General features: G+C 40.5%; 1 protein-coding gene across 1 annotated transcript in view; it reads left to right on the plus strand.

The window, feature by feature from the left end:
• igf2r (insulin-like growth factor 2 receptor) overlaps positions 1-19,421 on the plus strand; it is a 47,746-nt gene that overhangs the window by 17,323 nt on the left and 11,002 nt on the right. Inside the window, exons 7-35 of the mRNA XM_056405304.1 lie at positions 78-186; positions 361-520; positions 1,914-2,103; positions 2,926-3,029; positions 3,739-3,903; positions 4,675-4,818; positions 5,171-5,326; positions 5,469-5,606; positions 6,942-7,089; positions 7,517-7,685; positions 7,879-7,994; positions 8,079-8,232; positions 8,972-9,148; positions 9,248-9,343; positions 9,432-9,533; positions 10,299-10,461; positions 10,771-10,947; positions 11,269-11,415; positions 12,185-12,363; positions 13,122-13,209; positions 13,374-13,583; positions 13,693-13,823; positions 14,683-14,786; positions 15,548-15,681; positions 16,450-16,646; positions 16,974-17,100; positions 17,275-17,406; positions 18,587-18,746; positions 19,205-19,313. Coding sequence (XP_056261279.1) covers positions 78-186; positions 361-520; positions 1,914-2,103; positions 2,926-3,029; positions 3,739-3,903; positions 4,675-4,818; positions 5,171-5,326; positions 5,469-5,606; positions 6,942-7,089; positions 7,517-7,685; positions 7,879-7,994; positions 8,079-8,232; positions 8,972-9,148; positions 9,248-9,343; positions 9,432-9,533; positions 10,299-10,461; positions 10,771-10,947; positions 11,269-11,415; positions 12,185-12,363; positions 13,122-13,209; positions 13,374-13,583; positions 13,693-13,823; positions 14,683-14,786; positions 15,548-15,681; positions 16,450-16,646; positions 16,974-17,100; positions 17,275-17,406; positions 18,587-18,746; positions 19,205-19,313 — 4,186 coding nt within the window. The remainder of the gene's footprint in view (positions 1-77; positions 187-360; positions 521-1,913; positions 2,104-2,925; positions 3,030-3,738; positions 3,904-4,674; positions 4,819-5,170; positions 5,327-5,468; positions 5,607-6,941; positions 7,090-7,516; positions 7,686-7,878; positions 7,995-8,078; positions 8,233-8,971; positions 9,149-9,247; positions 9,344-9,431; positions 9,534-10,298; positions 10,462-10,770; positions 10,948-11,268; positions 11,416-12,184; positions 12,364-13,121; positions 13,210-13,373; positions 13,584-13,692; positions 13,824-14,682; positions 14,787-15,547; positions 15,682-16,449; positions 16,647-16,973; positions 17,101-17,274; positions 17,407-18,586; positions 18,747-19,204; positions 19,314-19,421) is intronic.

Consider the following 19,421-nt stretch of genomic DNA (forward strand, 5'->3'; position numbering starts at 1 on the left):
TAACTTTTTATAAAAAGAGGAATAAACTTTTAATAATTGAAAAGCTATGTTTCCTTCCTGTCTCCTCTCCTGTCTAGTCTGAGGTTACAGTATGAGCTGAGTGCTGATTCGTCTCCTCCAGCCATCTGTAAGGGTCACCATCCTGCCGTCACCATCACCTTCACCTGTCCATCAAGCAGACATTCGGTAGGTTATACACATTCATATAGATGAATATACACAGAAAACATTTATACATTTCATCACTTGCAAATACTTTGTTATATCTTTCTGTTTTAACCTATGGTTCATGCTAAACTACTGAAATATGACTGAGGTCTCCTTTACTTTTACTAAAAGCGATCCTTGGTTCCATCACAGGGTAGCACTCCGAAGATGACAGCAGAGCTGAACTGTCGTTATGAGGTGGTGTGGGTGACTGAATACGCTTGTCACAGAGACTACCTGGAGAGCCACACCTGCAAACTGACCAGCGATCAGCACGACATCTCCATAGACCTGACGCCTCTCACCATGGGCTGTAAGTGTTTGTTCCTCTAAAGCCGGGACCTCCGCCCAGTGTTTTCACCGTTGACCTGGTGACATTTCTCCTCGTAATGAGAAACCTGCTGTTCTCAAAGAATACAGTCAGACGGCAGAGCAGTGTGGAGGGGGAAAGAGTTGAATGTGAGACAGACGCTCTAACTTCATGTTTTTATACCATTCTAAAACCCCACAGGGAAATGAGTAGCAGTCAAACTACTGTCTGTTTGCAAACACATCCTCATTCCTCAAACTGGTTTTTACAAGGCTGGAACTACAAGGGCCAATTCCATTGGCAGAAAACACAGCGAGCCAAGTAGTGGTACATTAACCCAACCTACATTTTTTTTCTTTTTTAAAAAAAAAAAAAAGTTCAAATATTGCTTCTCTATTATTATCCACACTGACACATTTAACCTCCAAGAATTATTGGCTCATAGTGCTGCTTTTTTTATCCCAGTAAGAGGAAGTAGCTTTATGAGTAAACTGTACTGACCTTCCTGATTTTGTCAGCTCAGTCTTAGGAATAGGAATTGAAAAACTTACTGCCACAGTCCATACACAACCTGTGTTTGACCTGATGGAGGCCACAGGTTAATGCTTAACTAGAAGTACTGTATTTCACTGTGTTAATGTAAGTGTATGTGAATTTTTAAAGCCAGATACTGTTAGTTTCATATTGAAGGTCATTTTTTTCACAGATTTTGCCCATATCTGTTATGTTTAAAGGAAAAGGTCCACGTTTTATTGGTCTTTTCATGTGATCTCTCTAAAGCTCAGACATTATAGCTTGTTTTTACACTTTAGTTTTCTATACAGATTAAACAAATAAGTTTCAACACATTAATGTGTTTTAGAGAAGCTGGTATTATCATAATTATTATTATTATTTTGTGCTAAGCTAAGCAAATCATTTTCTTAACTGTAGCATCATATTGTGACGAGCTTGCTCAGAAGAAATACTATGAGGCAGTGAAGTCCTGTGCCCCAATACACCATGTGACTACAGGATATCCTCTTCATTCAGCATTGAAACTGAACACAGAGCAGAAACATTTGCTGGAGACCACTATTCACTACAGGAGTCTCAGTCATGGCGATCCATCGCTAGTTACAACTGGACACCGTCTTGGCCACACAAACACCGAACAACTATCTCACACAACCATAACAAAACATGAATGACACTGTAAAGTGTGTGTTCGCTTTATGGCTGATAGTTACATGAAAAGACATGACAAGACAAAAGACTTGCAACAACTGTTCCAGTATTCTAAAAGACATCCATAGTAGTAGTGATTACAGTCATACTTAACCTTCATGGACATGGTGATCATTAGTCATTGGAGAAATAAGTCAGACCGAATGTTATTTTGTGTCGTTGTGTGCAGCTACAGACCATCCATACTATGCACATTCTGAGTCCAGTGACGGGGCTGAAAGCTACGTCTACTACCTGAACGTGTGTGGACAGATCCACAACAAAGAATGTGGCGACGACCCGTCCATATCGTCCTGCCAGGTGAAGAAGAACGGAGACGTGAAGAAGGTGGCGGGGAGACACGTGAACCAGACGTTACGGTAATCTGTGTGGCTGTGTTTGTGTGCGCGCGTTGAAGTCAAGCCTTTGTTTGTGTTCACTCTTGTCTACACAGATACGCCCTGTGTCACAAGTACATGGTGATAATAATTAACAACAGTTGGAGCAGGAACTGTCACATCAGCATTTTCACATTAAAGGTTACATTGCATTTCTACTTTAAGTTCTCGGTTTTGCTGCTACAGGTTTGTTCTGTTATGACCAGTAGCTTATGGTGGCTAATGTTAGCAAAGTTTAGCTAGATACTGCAGTGTTACTAATATTACTGAGTTGGTTCACTGGCTTTATGACTCTTGTAAATTTGTGCTACTGTTCCACTGTGTTTGATGATTTTATCACCACAGTAAAAGACATAAAACAGGCTGTTACTCAAAAGGAGACATTTCTCTTGTTTCCTGTTTGTGATCCTGTTCCTGGTCAGCTGGTGGAGTGTGTTCCATCGAGCTTGCATGTCATCCCTTCTCTCTCCCCTAACCTTCCTGTCTATCTCTCCACTTTGCCCCCCTGATCTGATAGATTTACAGTTTAACCAGCTACACAAACACTTTCACAGAGCTGATCGTGAACTGCTCATAATTGAGATAAAATTGATAAAATACAGTTTCAGATATCCTCTTACTTAGTGAGCATTGAGGTGGAGGTTGATATATTTTTTCTCTATTATCAACAAATGGGTGTTTTCCCAGCAATAACCCATGTAACAGTTTCACATCATTAACACTTGGCCGCTGCTTAATCACTTAAGATTTGTTAAATCTCTTATCTTCCAACCCTGTTCCTCCCCGTGTTTTTCTCCTCTGCAGTTACTCAGATGGAGATTTGACTCTGATCTACCCAGACGGTGACAGATGCTCCACCGGCTTCCAGAGAATGACCATCATCAACTTTGAGTGCAACAAGAATGCATGTGAGATTCTCCTCCATCATGATTTTCAGTTGACACTTTTCTTAACAACAACAGGATTAAATTCTTTCCATTGGCGTCATCTGGTGGTGCTAACGAGAACCAGAGCATCGATGTCTGGCTCAGCTTCCCTTCCAAGGTGCAAGGAGAAGAAAAATAGTCAGGAGGTCAAAAATCCACAAATATTTGTGCTGTATTACAACTAAATATGAAATAGTTTGTCATGCTACAAGTGTTGCTGGAATTTTTACCTCTGCAGGTGGCAGACAGCAACACAGGCTGGTATCATGCAATTTGCACATTTTGCAAAATATCTCAGACACCACTGATAAAATGAATCATGTCTCTGCAATAAATCTGAATTTCATCTCCTTGTTTTAACATTTTCAAAATGAAACTCATTGAGCCAAAGGATCTTACATATAATAAGGTCATAATAAGAGACAATGCAACGTAACGTGTGTAGTTTTCTTCTTGGGCAGAGTTTCCTGTATTAATGTGCAATATCCTGTATATGTCACCATTTTTAGCTTCTTGAGAAACCTTTCCTTCAGACTCAAGACTTTTAACTTTTCATGTGGTGACTCAATCATTCGTGGATTTTTACTATCACCTTGTGTAATTTCCAAACAGGTCAATGTCAGACAGGTGAATCATGTCATAACTTCGACCTTATTCATCCTGCTGTGGTTTGCCTTTTTCTTACCTGCAGCCAACGGTGGCCGAGGGAACCCGGTGTTTGCGGGCGAGACGGACTGCACTTATTACTTTGATTGGGAGACGGCCTTCGCCTGTGTCAAGGAGAAGGAGGATCTGCTGTGTCGGGTCAGAGATGGAAACAAACACTACGACCTTTCACCTCTAACAAGATACCCCGGTGAGTTCAACAGCTCAGTTTATCACATCATCTGACTGTGAGCGTCAAGATCTCTTGCTAGTTATACTCACTCCACATTTTATTTTAGCTGACTGATTTATTAACGGCTTTGAGATTAGAGGAAAATCACAAATTTAAAATCTGATCAAGGACATGTTTCTTTTTCTTTAACAAAGGGCTCTACACATCATAATAATCATAATCAATTGTAATAATCAAACCCCATTTAAACCAAATCCACCTAATATAAACCTGATATAATGATCTTCGATAATGTATTTATTATAATATATTGAAGATTGTAGGTATGTGTAAACTCTGTTCAGTTGGGATTAAACAGTTGGAGGATTCAGTGTGACTTCCACTTACTGAGGATATCATTATCGCCAATGTCCATTGCCAGTAAATGTCTATAAACCCTCTTAAAATCATAGAAAAAATACAAAGAACTTACCAGGGTTTCATCTGGATACGTCCATGGGTAAATTGCAAACAGGAACTGCTAATAGCTCATTCTGCAGCTTTTAATGCTCCTAATTTGAGGTGAAGAAATGACCCACCTACATGAGCACTCACATAGGTAATGTTAAAATCAACCCACCTGGCTTAGAGAAATAAATCCAGTCTGAACTGGGCTTCAGTAATATAAACATTTAAATATTACTTCTATTATTTAATTTCAACTCAGTGAGTTGCTTCCTGATGCTCATGTATTTGTTTGAACCACTGGGTCTGAAAATCACCTTCCTCTGTGCGTCTGTGCTGCTTCAGGCTCAGATGTCAGTGGGAACTGGGAGGTGGTGGACGCCAACTCTCCAAAGCCGGATTCACGTTTCTACCTGAACGTCTGTCACAAAGTCGTCCAGACAGGCGGCGCCGCCGGCTGCCCGGTGAACGCCTCCATCTGTGCCATCGGTAAGAGTCTTCTCAAGGATGGGGGTTTCTGTTTTTCTTTGTTTGTTTGGTTATTTTAGTTTTTCCTTCTAATTATTGTAATATTTATTCATTTATTATTTGTAACAAAAAATACAGTTGTAAACAGAATATTCAGTTTTTCAACATGTTCCTGTTTCTCACATTGAAAACCAAGTTCAACTAAAACATTTATTCCAGTTTGTACCAATGTAACTAAGGGGGAGGGTGTGGTAAATGAATTAAGAATATTAAAAATACATTAAAGAGCCACCACCTCTGCAATGGATGAGATAATTCTTTATTATAATAAACCTGACCAGTGTGATTTGTTGATTTGTGTGTCTGTCTTCAGATAAGGATCGTGGGCCCATCAGCCTGGGCAGCTTCCTCTCATCTCCCCAGAAGACAAAAATAGGGAATGACATCAGACTGGTGTACACTGATGGAAGTTTTTGCCCCAATAAAAAGAAGAGGATCCAAACTATCCTGACCCTAAAGTGTAAACCAGGTAGGTTGAACAGAGACATGAGAAGTGGGTAATTAGGTTGAATAGATTTCTCTCTATAATGTTTTCAGACATTTGAATCTCTCTGTGTCCTGCTGCTCTTTCCTCCCCCCTCCTCCCCCTCCTCCTCCTTGTTTCCTCGCAGGAGATCTCGAGAGTGCTCCTGTCCTTCGTACCGTTTCATCTGATGGATGTGTGTATGAACTGGAGTGGTACACTGCTGCTGCCTGCGTCCTCTCGAAAACACAGGGAGACAACTGCAAAGTGGAGGACCCTCAGGCTGGTACGACACACACACACACACACACACACACACACACACACACACACTCACACAAGTTTGATCAACATGGTTTTTAACTGATCAATGTTTTAAAGAAAAACCCAGCAGAGAAGAAAAAGACGCAACAAGTTTCATGGGGAATGTGTATTAGTGGTTAAGCACAAAACAAATCTCAGAGGGAGATATTTTTGTAGAGTTCAGTCCCGGTTTTGAATTCTGCTTCTTGTTTTCTGCAGCTGCTTTATCACTTTCTGAGATCTTGAAAGAACCGAACAGTTATTTTCATCATCTATTAATCAGTCAGTCACCTTCTCAAATCACTGAGTAATTGTTTGGTTTATAAAATGTTGGAAAATAGTGAAAAATGCCTGTCCGAATTTCATAAAGCACACGGTCTTCAGCAGTCTTGTGTAATCTGACCAACAGTAGAAAACCAAAATATATATAATTTACTATATATATATAAAACAGAGAAAAGCAGCATATCCTCACATTTGTGAAGCTGGGCCCAGGGGATGTTTTCCATTTCTGCTTGATAAATGACTTAAACTATCAATTTATCATCAAAGTAGTTGCAGGGTTGGAGGCGCTCTGCTTTGTCTGAATTAAAAAGTGCATAAAGTTATTACGCTTTTATGAAAAATTCATTCTTCATGGAAAACAAGCAAAAGCACAAATCCACACAGTAACAGCCGCATAATGGGCCTCTCATTTTTAGCTCTGACCATTGCTTTTGCTGGGAAATTCATTTTCTCTCAGTAGATGAATTATCTAATCATTTCAGATCTACTTTCATTAACACTTTTGGCCACCAGCTTTCAACAGGACACATATACACATGTTTGACTGTTAACCTCATATCATGCTCACACAGCGTTTCTGACAGTTGAAAAAAGCTCAGACCACAACTGGAAGTCGCCTGATGTTACATAGCCAGAGTTTAAAAGCTCAAATCCAACTTGTCATGCTCTGCTCTCAGATTTTACATGTGAGAGATAAAAACCTACAGAATATAGCTTTTAAGGAAACCATACTGTTTGAAATCCATAATTCCTATTTTTTGTTTCAAACACATTTATTACACTTGCTGTAAGGACTTTTCATCACTTGTCCAAGAGGCTTTCTCAACTCTACCACCTGCTGGGGAGTTCCAGGCATTTTCACCTCTATAGGTTTCACCTTTTATATCCCAGGAGAGTTGTTGAGCTCACATGTGAATCATTCAAGAGGTTACTTGAGCTGCCATCACCAGCAGACCAAACACTGATGAGAGTTGACTTGCTGCTTTGACTCGACTTTAATCCTCCTCTGTGTCTAACCTGTGCTGCTCCACAGGGTTCTCTTTCAGCTTGTCATCTCTCACCAAACACGACGGCTTCTACAACCTGACCAGTGGAAACTACGACTACTTCATCAATGTTTGTGGCCCCGTCAAAGCTGCCGACTGTCCTGAGAAGTCCGGAGCGTGCCAGGTCGAAAAGAGGTAAGAAGGAGCCGTGGGCATAAAAGAGGACATACAAATTCACAAATTACTACAACTAAGCATAACCATATACTATGTGTGTGTGCGTAGTTTTTATGTAATAATTAACAAAGTGCAGTAAACAGAAAAAAAAACCTAAATCAAAGGAATATTTGGTGCAACCAACCTTTGTCTTTAAAACAGCAGCAGTTCTTCTCAGTACATTTGCTCACAGTTTTCAAGGGACTTGGCAATTTGTTCAAAGCATCTCTGAAGATACAACCCAAATCTAATGTATACCTTAGAAAAGAAACAAAGGGAAATGTGATGTAAAATACATTTAAATTAGCTGTTAACATACAGATAGCTCATTTAATTGTATTCCTCTCATGGATGTTATTGTGACTTGAGCCTTATTATATTTTTTCCGTCTGCGTTTCCTCTTCAGTTCCTGGAGTCTCGGGGAAGCAAACTCTCGCCTGTCTTACTACGACGGCCTGATCCAGCTCACCTACAGTAACGGCTCCCAGTACAACAACAAAGAACACACGCTCAGATCCACTCACATCTCCTTCCTCTGTGACCCAGAAGCTGGAGTTGGAAACCCAGAATTCCAGGTAAACTCCTCCCTTCCTCTTTCCTTTTATTGTTTCAACTGTGTCTCTGCACGTTCTGGATACTTTATGGTGTATTTGTTCCCATTTTTGACAGTGCATATCTGCACTTTTTAAACAGTTTTACATTGTCTTTGTAATCCTGTTTTTATGAGCTATAAACGAACACGTTTAAATATTGTCTTTATGAATCCAGGTTGAAGACAATTACACATATAACTTCCGCTGGTATACATCCTACGCATGTCCTGAAAGGCCTCATGAGTGTTTGGTGACAGATCCCAAAAGTCTTGAGCAATACGACTTATCCAGGTAAAGCATGTCTGCATGTGCCACAGTATGTTAAGAGGCATTTTAGATGTTGTTCCAACCTGCTCTTCATCGTTTTGTCTCCAGCCTGTCTCGCTCCAGTAGCAACTGGCAGGCCATGGATTTGTCTGACACCAAGAACCTGAAGAAGTACTACATCAACATATGCCGTCCCATCAAAGCTGTGCCAGGCTGTGCCCGCGATGCGTCCGTCTGCCAGATGAAGTACATATCCCAGCAGGTCAGTAACAGCTAAGGAACTGAGAGGTAGCTAATTCAACGTTTTGACTGACAAAATGAAATTTGACAAATCTAAAAAAAAAACAAAAAAACAACTGGAAAATGTGTCTTGAGCTCCATTTTTGCATAAAGGTCTTGCCTAGTGCATCTTTAAAAGGTCCCATATTTTATACTACTTGTGTTTTATTTGAAGCAGTTGTGCATTTCTCTGTGGACTGAGCGCTTTGATACTTTCACAGTATTAATATAGAACTTAGACCTGCTTTATAATCAAACAACACATGGACAGAGACCTTCATACACTATTGGACCTTTAAGATGGCAAAGCCTGCAGAATTGCATCTGCTTGTCAGACATATCAGACAAGGAGTCAGCAGGATAGCCGGCCAACAACACAAACATTTTCATTGTTTAAATTCCTCAGAAATGACCACAAAGTGTTATAATTAAATCGCTTGCTCAAACGTTTAATATTGAATTTCACAAAGCTGTTATGTATGGCAGTCTGCCATTTAGGAACTGCTTCAATTAAAGCCCAATACACAAAGATATGATATGTACAAAAAAAAAATCTCTGTACAAACCTTGGACCTACTATTTGCTACTTTGCCCACTTGTTTTTATAATTACGTGATCACTGTATCCATCTAAATGACAACTATCTGCCAGTGGATGCAGAAGTATTCTGTGATATGAAATTTAGTATCAGTTTGAACCCTTGTTTCATCTTGTGTCCTCAGGACTCTCTTAAGGAAGTCGTATCAGTCAGTAACATGGGTATTTCCAAGCGAGGGCCGATCATTGAGAGCCGGGACCAGCTGCTGCTGGAGTTCACAGACGGCTCTGTCTGCATTTCCGAAGGCCAGAAGCTCACGTACACAACACGCATCCACCTGGTCTGCTCCAGAGGAACTCTGGTAAGTGAACAGAGTTCAGGCATTAAAGTGGAATTCAGCTTGTTTACACTGAACGTTTCACACGTGTAAATCTGTGTTTGTGTCCCCTCACATGTGCAGGCCATGGGCCCGCGGTTCCTCATGTTCCAGAACTGTACTGCCAACTTCATGTGGGAGACCAGGGCGGCCTGCGCCATCAGCACCACCAAGAACACTGTGAGTTCACCTATATGACAACATATTCTTATCTCTGACATTTAATCTGAAATATTAACAAATAGTTTTTCTGTGTTGACATCCTCAGAGCTGTGCTGTTGTGGATCCCAACACTGGCTTTGAGTTCAACCTTCAGCCTTTGGCTTCAAACACTGGATACAAGACTCAAGGAAATGGGAAGGACTTCCTGGTAATGCAGACATGTTGATAGTGAATAATATCCTCAAAATGCAGCTCTCGTGTTGTTTGAATGTGTTTGTGCTCTGATGTTGACTGTCTGTGTGAACTGCTCACATGTTTTAACCCAGCTCTGATCATCTGTGTTGTTGCTCACACCAGTGAAGTGTGGGATTTTAATGTTTAATAAACAAAAACTGTGTTGTTGATACACACTATTTGACATAAAAAATATTACTTCATCATTATACATTAATCTGTTAATTATTTTCTTAATTAATTAATTGTTTAGTTTGTAAAACTTCAGAGAACAGTGAAAACTGAGTATTCGAGTTTGCGTGGAGCCCAGGTCAGAAGAGAAGGATATGCAGCAAATATTTACATTTGAGAAACTGGAAACATCAGTTTTCCTTGAAAGATGACTTAAAGCATTAATTGATTATCCAAATATTGCCCGATAAACTTTTTTTTCGATCAACAAATTGATGAGTTCAGAAATTGTTTTATCTCTGAAATAGCTTGAGCTTAACTTTAAAAAACACTAAACGCCACAGTGTATCAGAAAAGCCCTGCAGGTAATTAGCTTGTATTGTTTGCTTTTTGCTGAGTCCGTCAAAAGGTTTTGAATTTCCTTTGTAGTTTTAAGTTAATCTGCTGTTGTGTTTTTGTATTTGTCCTAACTGTTCCTCTTCTCTTATGTAGTTTTTTTTTTATCATATTTTTTGAGACTTTTGAGACAACAACAAAAGTAAAATCTCTGTTATTTACCGCCCTGCAGGTGAACATCTGCTCAGATGCGGCCGAGTGTGGACAGGGCATGGCTGGCTGTGAGCTGGAAGATGGGCATCCCTCCAGCCCGGTGGGGGTGGAGAAGACCCTGCAGTACTCCACCGATGGCCTGCTCAAACTAACGTACAAAGGACCCCTGGACGATCCCACAGGTAACGAGGATGTAAAAATCACAGGAACGTAGAGTGTTCAGTGGTTCTCTTTGTGCAGCTGGTTTTTAACAGCAAATCATGAACTGAGGTACAGGCTGCTTCACAGTTACAGAGATAGCTGGTGTTAGTTGTCTCTCTTTTCATTGTTCCAATTGTGTTGATGGTAAATAACCAGAGAGTTAAAACTTGCAGCAACAGGAAGTCCTCTAACCTCAGAACAGCTGGTTAACTCATTGTGTGATGGTTGGAATTAAAATGAAACTATGAGTCATTGTTATTCTCCGACACATTATTTCATCTTTTCCTCAGCCACTCGCGACACCTTCACCATTAACTTTGTGTGTGATCCAAACTCTCACCCTGGATCATTGAAACTACTGCGAGAGGACATGAGCTCTCTGCCGAACCGTGTGGTCCACGACGTCCTCTTTGAGTTCTCCACCGCTCTGGCCTGCATCCCCGCTCCAGTGGACTGCGAGTTTAGTGGTATGGACGCACACACACACACACACACACACACACACAGTCACAAATACACACACACACACACACACACACACAAAGCTTCGTGTACATGTATGTGAAAGTTTGAGCAGTGAACTGTGAGCTACTGTATATAGTGTCTGCAGATTTTTTTTTTCTTTTTTCTCTGATTTTTGACTTTGCTTCTGATTAAATTGACTATAAACAAGGTGTGGTTAAGAATTAGAAAGCTTTTTGTTTATTGAATGAAACCATTTGTAAATATACAAGCACCAAACTAACACTAGACCCCCTTATACTACCTACCCTCTCTATTACCTCCAGACACCCATGGTAACAAGTACGACCTGAGTCACCTCATCCGGAATGGAGAGGACAGCCCCTGGATCGCCATAGATACAGATACGGTTAAATCACGTCGCTTTTACATCAATGTCTGCAAACCTCTCCCCCCCGTGGAGGGCTGCCCAGGTCAGTACAGTCAGTGTACCCACGTATACTGTGCACACAGTAAATAAGAAGTTTCAACTCACATGGGGTTGTGATGATATTAGATAAAATGAATAAATAGATAAATAAAATCTAATGAAAATATGGGGAATTAAACACAGAGGAAGTGAGAGTTTGGGCTTTTCGTTCTTGCAGTTATGAATGACTAACAAAATTGTTCACATTATTATTTTACACATGAAGAGCTGCAATGATAAGTTGATTATTCGATCTAGAGGAAAGGAATCATGAACTGTTTTAACAATCCATGAAACATTTCAGTCATTTTTAAGCATAAACACCAAATATTTGCTTCTCAGATCTGAAGATTTGCTTCTTGGTTTTATATATGATTGTAAATGAAATATTTTGGGGTTTTTGAGAGCGGCTCAGATAAATCAAGAAACTTAAGGACGTCCCTTTGGGCCCTCAGAAGTTATTATGGGCATTTTTTGCTTTGTTCTAGACTGAACAACTGATGAGAAAATAATAAGCAGATTAATCAATAATGAAAATAACTGGCTCATCAGTTGGATTACATTATGTGTGATTTTTCATATGTATCAGAAACTATTATAAAGCCCAGATTTTTCAGTTCAAATTTATATCACAAGGTTCTTGAGATTAAGAATCACAGTAGGACAGTCCAGACACGCTGCAGAATGAGGTCAAGATTTCAGTTAAGATCAAAGGGAAATTGTTGTAATATTTTTCCACTCACTGAAGTTATTTGTTATTTTCTTCTCTGCAGTGGGTCCTTTGGGTGCTTGTGGTCTGATTGATGGGAAAAGTTACAACCTGGGATACGTCCAGTCCACGCCGCAGGTAGCCGAGAGCGGCTCCATCAGCATCACGTACCAGAACGGGGATCTGTGTGGACCCTCATCCCGCTACTCAACACGCATCATCTTAGAGTGTGATGACAATCCGGTGAGTATCAGAACTCCCACTGTGACCCTCCCCACCCCTCCCCACTGTCCAGTGTTATCAGAGGTGATTGTGTTTCCACAGGAATGTTGCTGTATACAGGTAGATAAACTAATCAGATCATCACGATATGACTGTCAGTGCTCTTAGAGATGGTTTGCTCCTAGGCTGTGTAGTGAAAGCAGCAACAGTGGCTTCAGTCCTTCATCAGCGTTTACACAGGAGGTATTCAGGTGCAATAAGGGGTGTAGGTATCCTGCTCAGAGCCCAGTATACAATAACTTTCTATCTTTCTGTCTTACTGTCTTACTGTCTGTAAAATAACTGCAGATCATACACATATATGTAAGAATTAAAAACAAATGATCTGAGATGCTGAACTTAAACTTAAACTTCACATGTTGGTGTTGGTTAGTTATGTGTGTAAAACAGAAGAAAATAGACCAACAGGTGTATAAAGGTTAGAATCTCATTTTTTGTCATCTGGTTTAATTTGTATACCAGCCTGAAACAGTTATACATCAAAGTCTGTCCTTATCCCAGCACATGGAAGCGTTTTAACATCAAAGCTGAGCTCAGTTTGCAGTTATTCTCAGTTCCATTTTCACTTAACCTTCCTATTTGAATATACTGCTACTTGAGAGGGCAAGTTAGTATCTACCCGCCCATATTTATATATACCTGAACAGCTTGCACCAGACATCATCACTGATGATGCGGCACTTTAATGTCTTTTCGTCTGTGTGTGTCTGTATTCGTAGGGCTCCCCGATGTTTGACCGTAAAGATGCCTGTGAATATGTGTTCATCTGGAGGACATCTGAGGCCTGCCCTATCAGGAAGTCTCAAGGTAAAAACAGTGACAATGTGATAAGAAATGTGAACACCAGTATTTTAAGGAGAAAACTGCAGCTATTTGTGCGATTATTTAATACTGATATTTGAAAATGTGACATGAACAAGTGTACGTGACACGTGTGCATGTTTGGTCATTGTCCTAACTTCTTCTCCCAGGTGACGAATGCCGGGTTCGTGACCCACAGAGTGGCTACGAGTTCAACCTGAGCTCTCTGAAGGGAAGAGATTACCCCGTCCCGAGTGGTAAATACACCTACCACCTGTCGATCTGCGAGGGACTCAAGAGAGGCGTCTGCACCCACAAAGACACGGGCAGCGACTTGGTCTCCTCCTGCCAGGCTGATGGAGACAACCACAAGATTGCAGGTATGGAATTCGCTGGATGTCCTGATCTATTATTTAGTATTTGTGTCATTGTTCTTGTATTTATCTCCTTTGTGTCTGTGTGTGTTTTCTCATGTGTGTATTATTGCAGGAATGGCCAACCAGGTCCTGAGCTACGTGGGAGACCAGCTCATCCTGAACTACACCAACGGAGAGACCTGTCACAAGATATACCAAAGATCAACAGAGATTTACTTCTCCTGCCACCCAGACAAGCATCCTGTGAGTTTACACATAAACACACAGACAGAAAATCAGCTGATCCCACAGCTGCTGATATAAATGACTGTTAGAGATTTCGATGCAGACCTCATAAGAAATTTGTACGTGGGGTAAGGTGATGGAAAAGTAACATTTTGTTGTTTGTTTACACTAAAAATGAATGTGACCCGATCAGCTCTCTGTGCATATATTGTAAAAAATTAAACAATACACATTCTAGTAGATCCAGATCTTTGTATTTGTGTAGTTTTAGCAGTGTTGGTGCACTGGAGCAGTTGGGGATGATTATTGGTGACTAGCTTGATAGCTAACTAGATAAAGGGGAAGTTGGAAGTCATTTTTGAACTTTTGACCAACCTAGGCTGGCAGTGTTAAGTCAAATCAGTTTTATTTATATATAACAATAATATATTTTTTTAAACAATCTGTGCATGATATGACACCCTCTATCATTCGATCCACAGTTCACAAAAAATCTCCCCCAAAAAATGGAAGAAATCTTAGGATGAGCAACAGGAGAGGCACAGACAGAGATGTCAAGACATGTCCTGTGTATAGAATAAACCAACATAGTAAAATTACAGAATAGCTAGATTGTAAACATGTACAGAGAATATGATCCAGACCAAACCAAGCACCATAAACACAGGGAGAGAGAGAGAGAGAGCAACACAGGCAACATGCACACAACGGATGTCAGCATCAGTATCTCATCTGACGGCAAATGTGGATCTTTCTTTCCCTCCAAAAGTCTCATTCTGTTAGTTCAGTGTTTCCTTACATAAGTCACAGAAGTGCATCCCAGCCCTTTAGTGGTGCTGACTTATTGTTTGTGTGTTTTGCTGCTTCACTTGTTAAGGGAGAACCAGCGTTCATCAAGGAGACTTCAGACTGCACCTACCTGTTCAACTGGCCCACCGCTCTGGCCTGCGTCCCAGTCAAAACCACCAGCTGCTCCTACAAGTAACAACCCTCCTCCATCCTCCTCTTGCTCCTTCCTCCTTTTTTTCCCCCTTCCTCTCCCTCCTTTTTCCCTTCCTTCCCACCTTTTTTATGCTCACTTCTCATCCAGGTGTTTCTCATTTTACTTAAACTGTATGTGTACTTGTCCTCTTCAGCATTGTACATTATGCAGAGTAACATTTATTACCTAGATTAATCAAAATACTATAAGCAACAGTTTGTATAAACAAAGACAGTACAAGCTATAGGACACAGACATACAGCAGTTTATTAGCAGCAGCTATTCATTTATGATTAACGCTTGGATAAAAATATATTTGATCTTATTTTCTGTAAACATTTTCTCAAAACAATTGTAACTGGAAGCCACAGGTTTCCCCATTCATATGTTTCTGTGTGTTTTTGGAGGATCCATCTACTAACCCTAATCCTAACCTTAGAATTCATCTCCTCCAGTGACACTTGGATTGTTTTTTAATTGTGAGGTAATGAATCAGGACAGATACTTATACATAAGTATTTGTTTTTAGTCTTTATCTGCACCAAGCATCAGAGTTACACTATGATCCACAGCTGGAAGATTAGCATATGGTTGCACTAAAATTAAATAAAAAAATGTCTCTATTTGACCAGACAGCAATGACAATGTAATGATCAGCATTAAAACATGAACAGAAAAGTAGCTGTTTAGGAATCTGTTTAAACCTTGAACATGTGTAATATTGACTTTCCACCCTCTGTTTGTCTGGATGTTTCCTCAGTGATGGTCAGGGCCACTCGTACGACCTCTCCTCTCTGGCTATGGACTCTCAGAACTGGGAGGTGGAGACCTCCGATGTGGACACGAAGAAACGATTCTACATCAATGTCTGCAGGTCGCTGGTGCAGCAGGGAGGTCAGTGTGTTCTTTACTTAAGCATAAACTTATACTTTAGCTTGTAATAGGATTTTAATAGCGGTATCTGCTTTGTGCCAAGCCATAGTAACGTGTTTCTATTGTCACTGTCTGTACTTTGAGAAGTTCAGCCTTATTTTACTCTTTACTGATTGCTTGCAGCTGTATTGAAGTTGTGTTAAGCTACTTCTGATGCAAACTAAAGCTTTCCACATTAAAAGCTTTCCACTGGTGAACCGGCGGAATGCTTTTAATGTGAAGAAGTTATTGGAAAAGCTGTGTTTCCTCACCAAGTTAACATAAGCTTTGCTGGTGTTCAGTAATAACCATTCTGTGCTGTTTGATTGGCAGATTAGTTTAAATATTGCAGTGTGGAAAAGTACAAACAGAAACAGCCAGAATGAGCTGGATTGTTTATTTACTTATCTGTAATTCGATTTGCAATAGTTCATTTTGAAACTGAATTTTCTTTGCTCATCCTTATGATTTAGTCATTTCACTGCCTTTCAGTTCCTCTTAATGTTATAATAAAAGTTACATTTTTAAAAATAAATGCAATAGGGGCGTCGATTAGCTCAGTTGGATGGGCATCCGCCCCATGTGTAGAGGCTACAGTCCTCGCTGCATGTCATTCCCCCTCTTTCTGCCTCCCCATTTCCTGTCTCTCTCTACTGCACTATCAATAAAGGCACAAAAAGCCCGAAAAAAATTTATTAAATAAATAAATGCAATAAAAATCCAAAGTTGACCCTCTGCTCCTCTTGTAAGGTTCATGGAAGTGTCCCTCCAGTGCGGCGTCCTGTGTCAAGGACGGAGATGAATATATGAGTCTGGGGCAGGTGGACTCTGGTCCCACATGGGATGGAAATATCCTGGTGCTGCAGTACACCAGTGGCGAGGCCTGCCCTGACGGACACCGCACCAAGAGCAGCATCATCCGCTTCAAGTGTGACAAAGACAGAGTGGTGAGGGATACACTCTGCAAGTAACAGACATGATACGTTAGGGTTGGACAGAAACATGAAACTCCTGTAGTAAGAATTTGAGACTGTAGAACATGCAGCACAGCTAAATGAGTTGGACATGGTTGAAGTGAAGTTAAAATTCCAGGGTGGTGCAGGACTTTAGGAATTAACTTAATGCTTCTACATTGTTCTTAATGTTTTGCTTAGCTCAGAATGTTACTACACCATTCTCGTAGAGACAGGTGTAACACTTGGAATAAATACTGTGTGTTTATGTGAATAAAAACATAAATAGCAAAACTGTGTGTGTTCCTGTCTCCCATCCAGGACTCCCGGCCCACTCTGATCTCTGCCCTCGAGGAGTGTGTCTACACCTTCCTGTGGTTGACAGCTGCTGCCTGCCCTCTAAACAGCACTCAGCATGACAACTGCAGGGTCACCAACCCAGCTACAGGTCAGACACTCTGCTCTGTACACACCGTATATTCACATACCTGTTACCTGTATGTTATATCATTTTACTGTCTGGGGACAATAGAAACTGGAAAACTAGAGGAAGAGAGGAGTATTAGTATTTGTATAAAATGGGACCTTTAAAAGTGTCTCATGTTGAACTTTTGTCCCCCAGGTCATTTGTTTGACCTGAACGCCCTGACGAAGGAAGGTGGTTACACCGTCGCCGATCATCAGGACCAGAGGAAGACGTTCCACATGAACATCTGTGGAAACGCGGCCAACGACAAATGCAGCCCTGATACCGGTACGTGCGCCCACCCAAGTGACCCTGCATCTTTTAGGTGTTTATTATTTAGACTGACGTAGAAAACAAACACTACGTTATCACCTACATCGTGTGCTCAAATAGAACAGTAGGCTAAATTATACACATTGCATTAGTGTACTGGAATAAAGTTTTTATCACGTTTCAATGAACAGAAACTGCAAATGACATCATGTTAACACTTCAGATCTACCCTGTGGTTCTGACTGGTGCAGCTTCCTGCTCCATTGATTTTCAGTGGGAGTTTTATAGACTAAAGCTGCGTAGTGAAAACTACTCTATGTGTGCAGGGAAACCCACAATCATTCATTCCTGTGGGAGTTTTGATGAGGATATTTGCACTATGAGAAGCTGTTTAATCCTTATTTTAACATTATAAAACTGAGAAAAAGCAGAGTAGAGAAAAAAATGTTTTTGTGGCGGTAACGACATCAAGCCAAACTGAAAAAAAAACTGTATCACAAATCACATTCTTTAACATGGGGGATGGATTAATGTTTTGTGTTGCTCACGCATGTGGATGGATTATGTAACACTGAGAACATGCGTCACGGCTGTTTGTCAACTGCATCACACAGCACCTGAGGGAACATAATGAGAGACCTGAAAGCCTAAATGATTGACTGCTGGTTTACCAGGGTGTAGTAGATGATGCACAGTAAACTGACAAATTCACTGACAGAGCACAACCCTCGGCCAAGGCTGCTCATCAAGTCTGAATATGTAATTCCAACTATGGGAATATTTAGAAATGTTTAATCCACATCTGGAATGGCATCAAAATGTCTAGTAGTAGACAATTATAAGATGCTTATAGGATACAATTGCCAGATATTTTTTAAATTAAAATAATTGATGAGAAAATGGCAAACATTTTCATCATTCGCATATTTTGCAATGTTGAAAAATCACTAATCATTACAAAATAAATCCTGGATTCTCAACTAGATCTTGATCACTTACTCATTGTTTCATAACCGAACCAAATCTGTGAGATATGTCATACAGACAAACGAACAGGTCCAGGGAGGTGAATATAATCACTTGTATGTGTTTGTTTTTTATTTAATTCGAGCGAGCAGTAAGTGGACGTACAGCTGTTGACCATGAATGTAGACCTTTTGCATTCTCAAACATCCATATGTATATTGTGTTATAGCTGTGTGCATTGAGGACGGCACCACAGCGGTGAACGGTGGTCAGGTGAGCAGGAAACTCTCATACAAGGATCATGTTGTGGAGCTGATGTATGAAGGAGGAGATCCCTGCCCGGCGAACCCCAGCCTCAAACACAGCACCATCATCCAGTTTATCTGCAGGTACCTCTCCTCCTCCTCCTTAGCTTAAAAGATGCAGATTACTTAATTCAAATCGATGTTTTGACAACAGTGAAAATCCTCATTAGGTTTTTCAGATTTACGAGTTTCTTGTGGGAAGGCAACAAAATCCTGAAGTTAGCTCTGTGTGATTAGCTTTGGATATATGCATCCTGCAGATTTCATATACTATACACTCAGTTGGCAGTTTATTAGGTACACCCAGCTGAAACTAATTGAGTTTTGATGTATTGATGCACACTGAAGGACTTGGCACCATTTGGGAGAAATCAGCCAAATATTTTTCTTTGAACTTTTTTCCAGCAATCTTTTGACAGTTGTTTCATCTTTCAGCTATTTGAAACGTACAGTATGCTGATATTTTGCAGAAACACCAGTAATATAATTGTCTTGGTAACACTGCACTGTCAATAACGAATATTTACAATATGTTCCCGTAGGCCATCTAACATGGGCTCAGCCCCCGCAGAGCCAGTCCTCATCGACTCCGAAACCGAAACCTGTACACACTTCTTCTCCTTCCACACACACCTGGTCTGTGAACAGCCTGTAAGTATCTTTGTGTATTTGTCAGTGCATTACGTCAGATTATAGTCACTCTAAATAGTAAATTTTTTTTTATCAAGGCTTACCCATCCAACACAGTTCAGAAATAAC

Source organism: Seriola aureovittata, chromosome 19 (assembly GCF_021018895.1).
Source record: "Seriola aureovittata isolate HTS-2021-v1 ecotype China chromosome 19, ASM2101889v1, whole genome shotgun sequence".
In the NCBI taxonomy this organism is placed as follows: Eukaryota; Metazoa; Chordata; class Actinopteri; order Carangiformes; family Carangidae; genus Seriola; species Seriola aureovittata.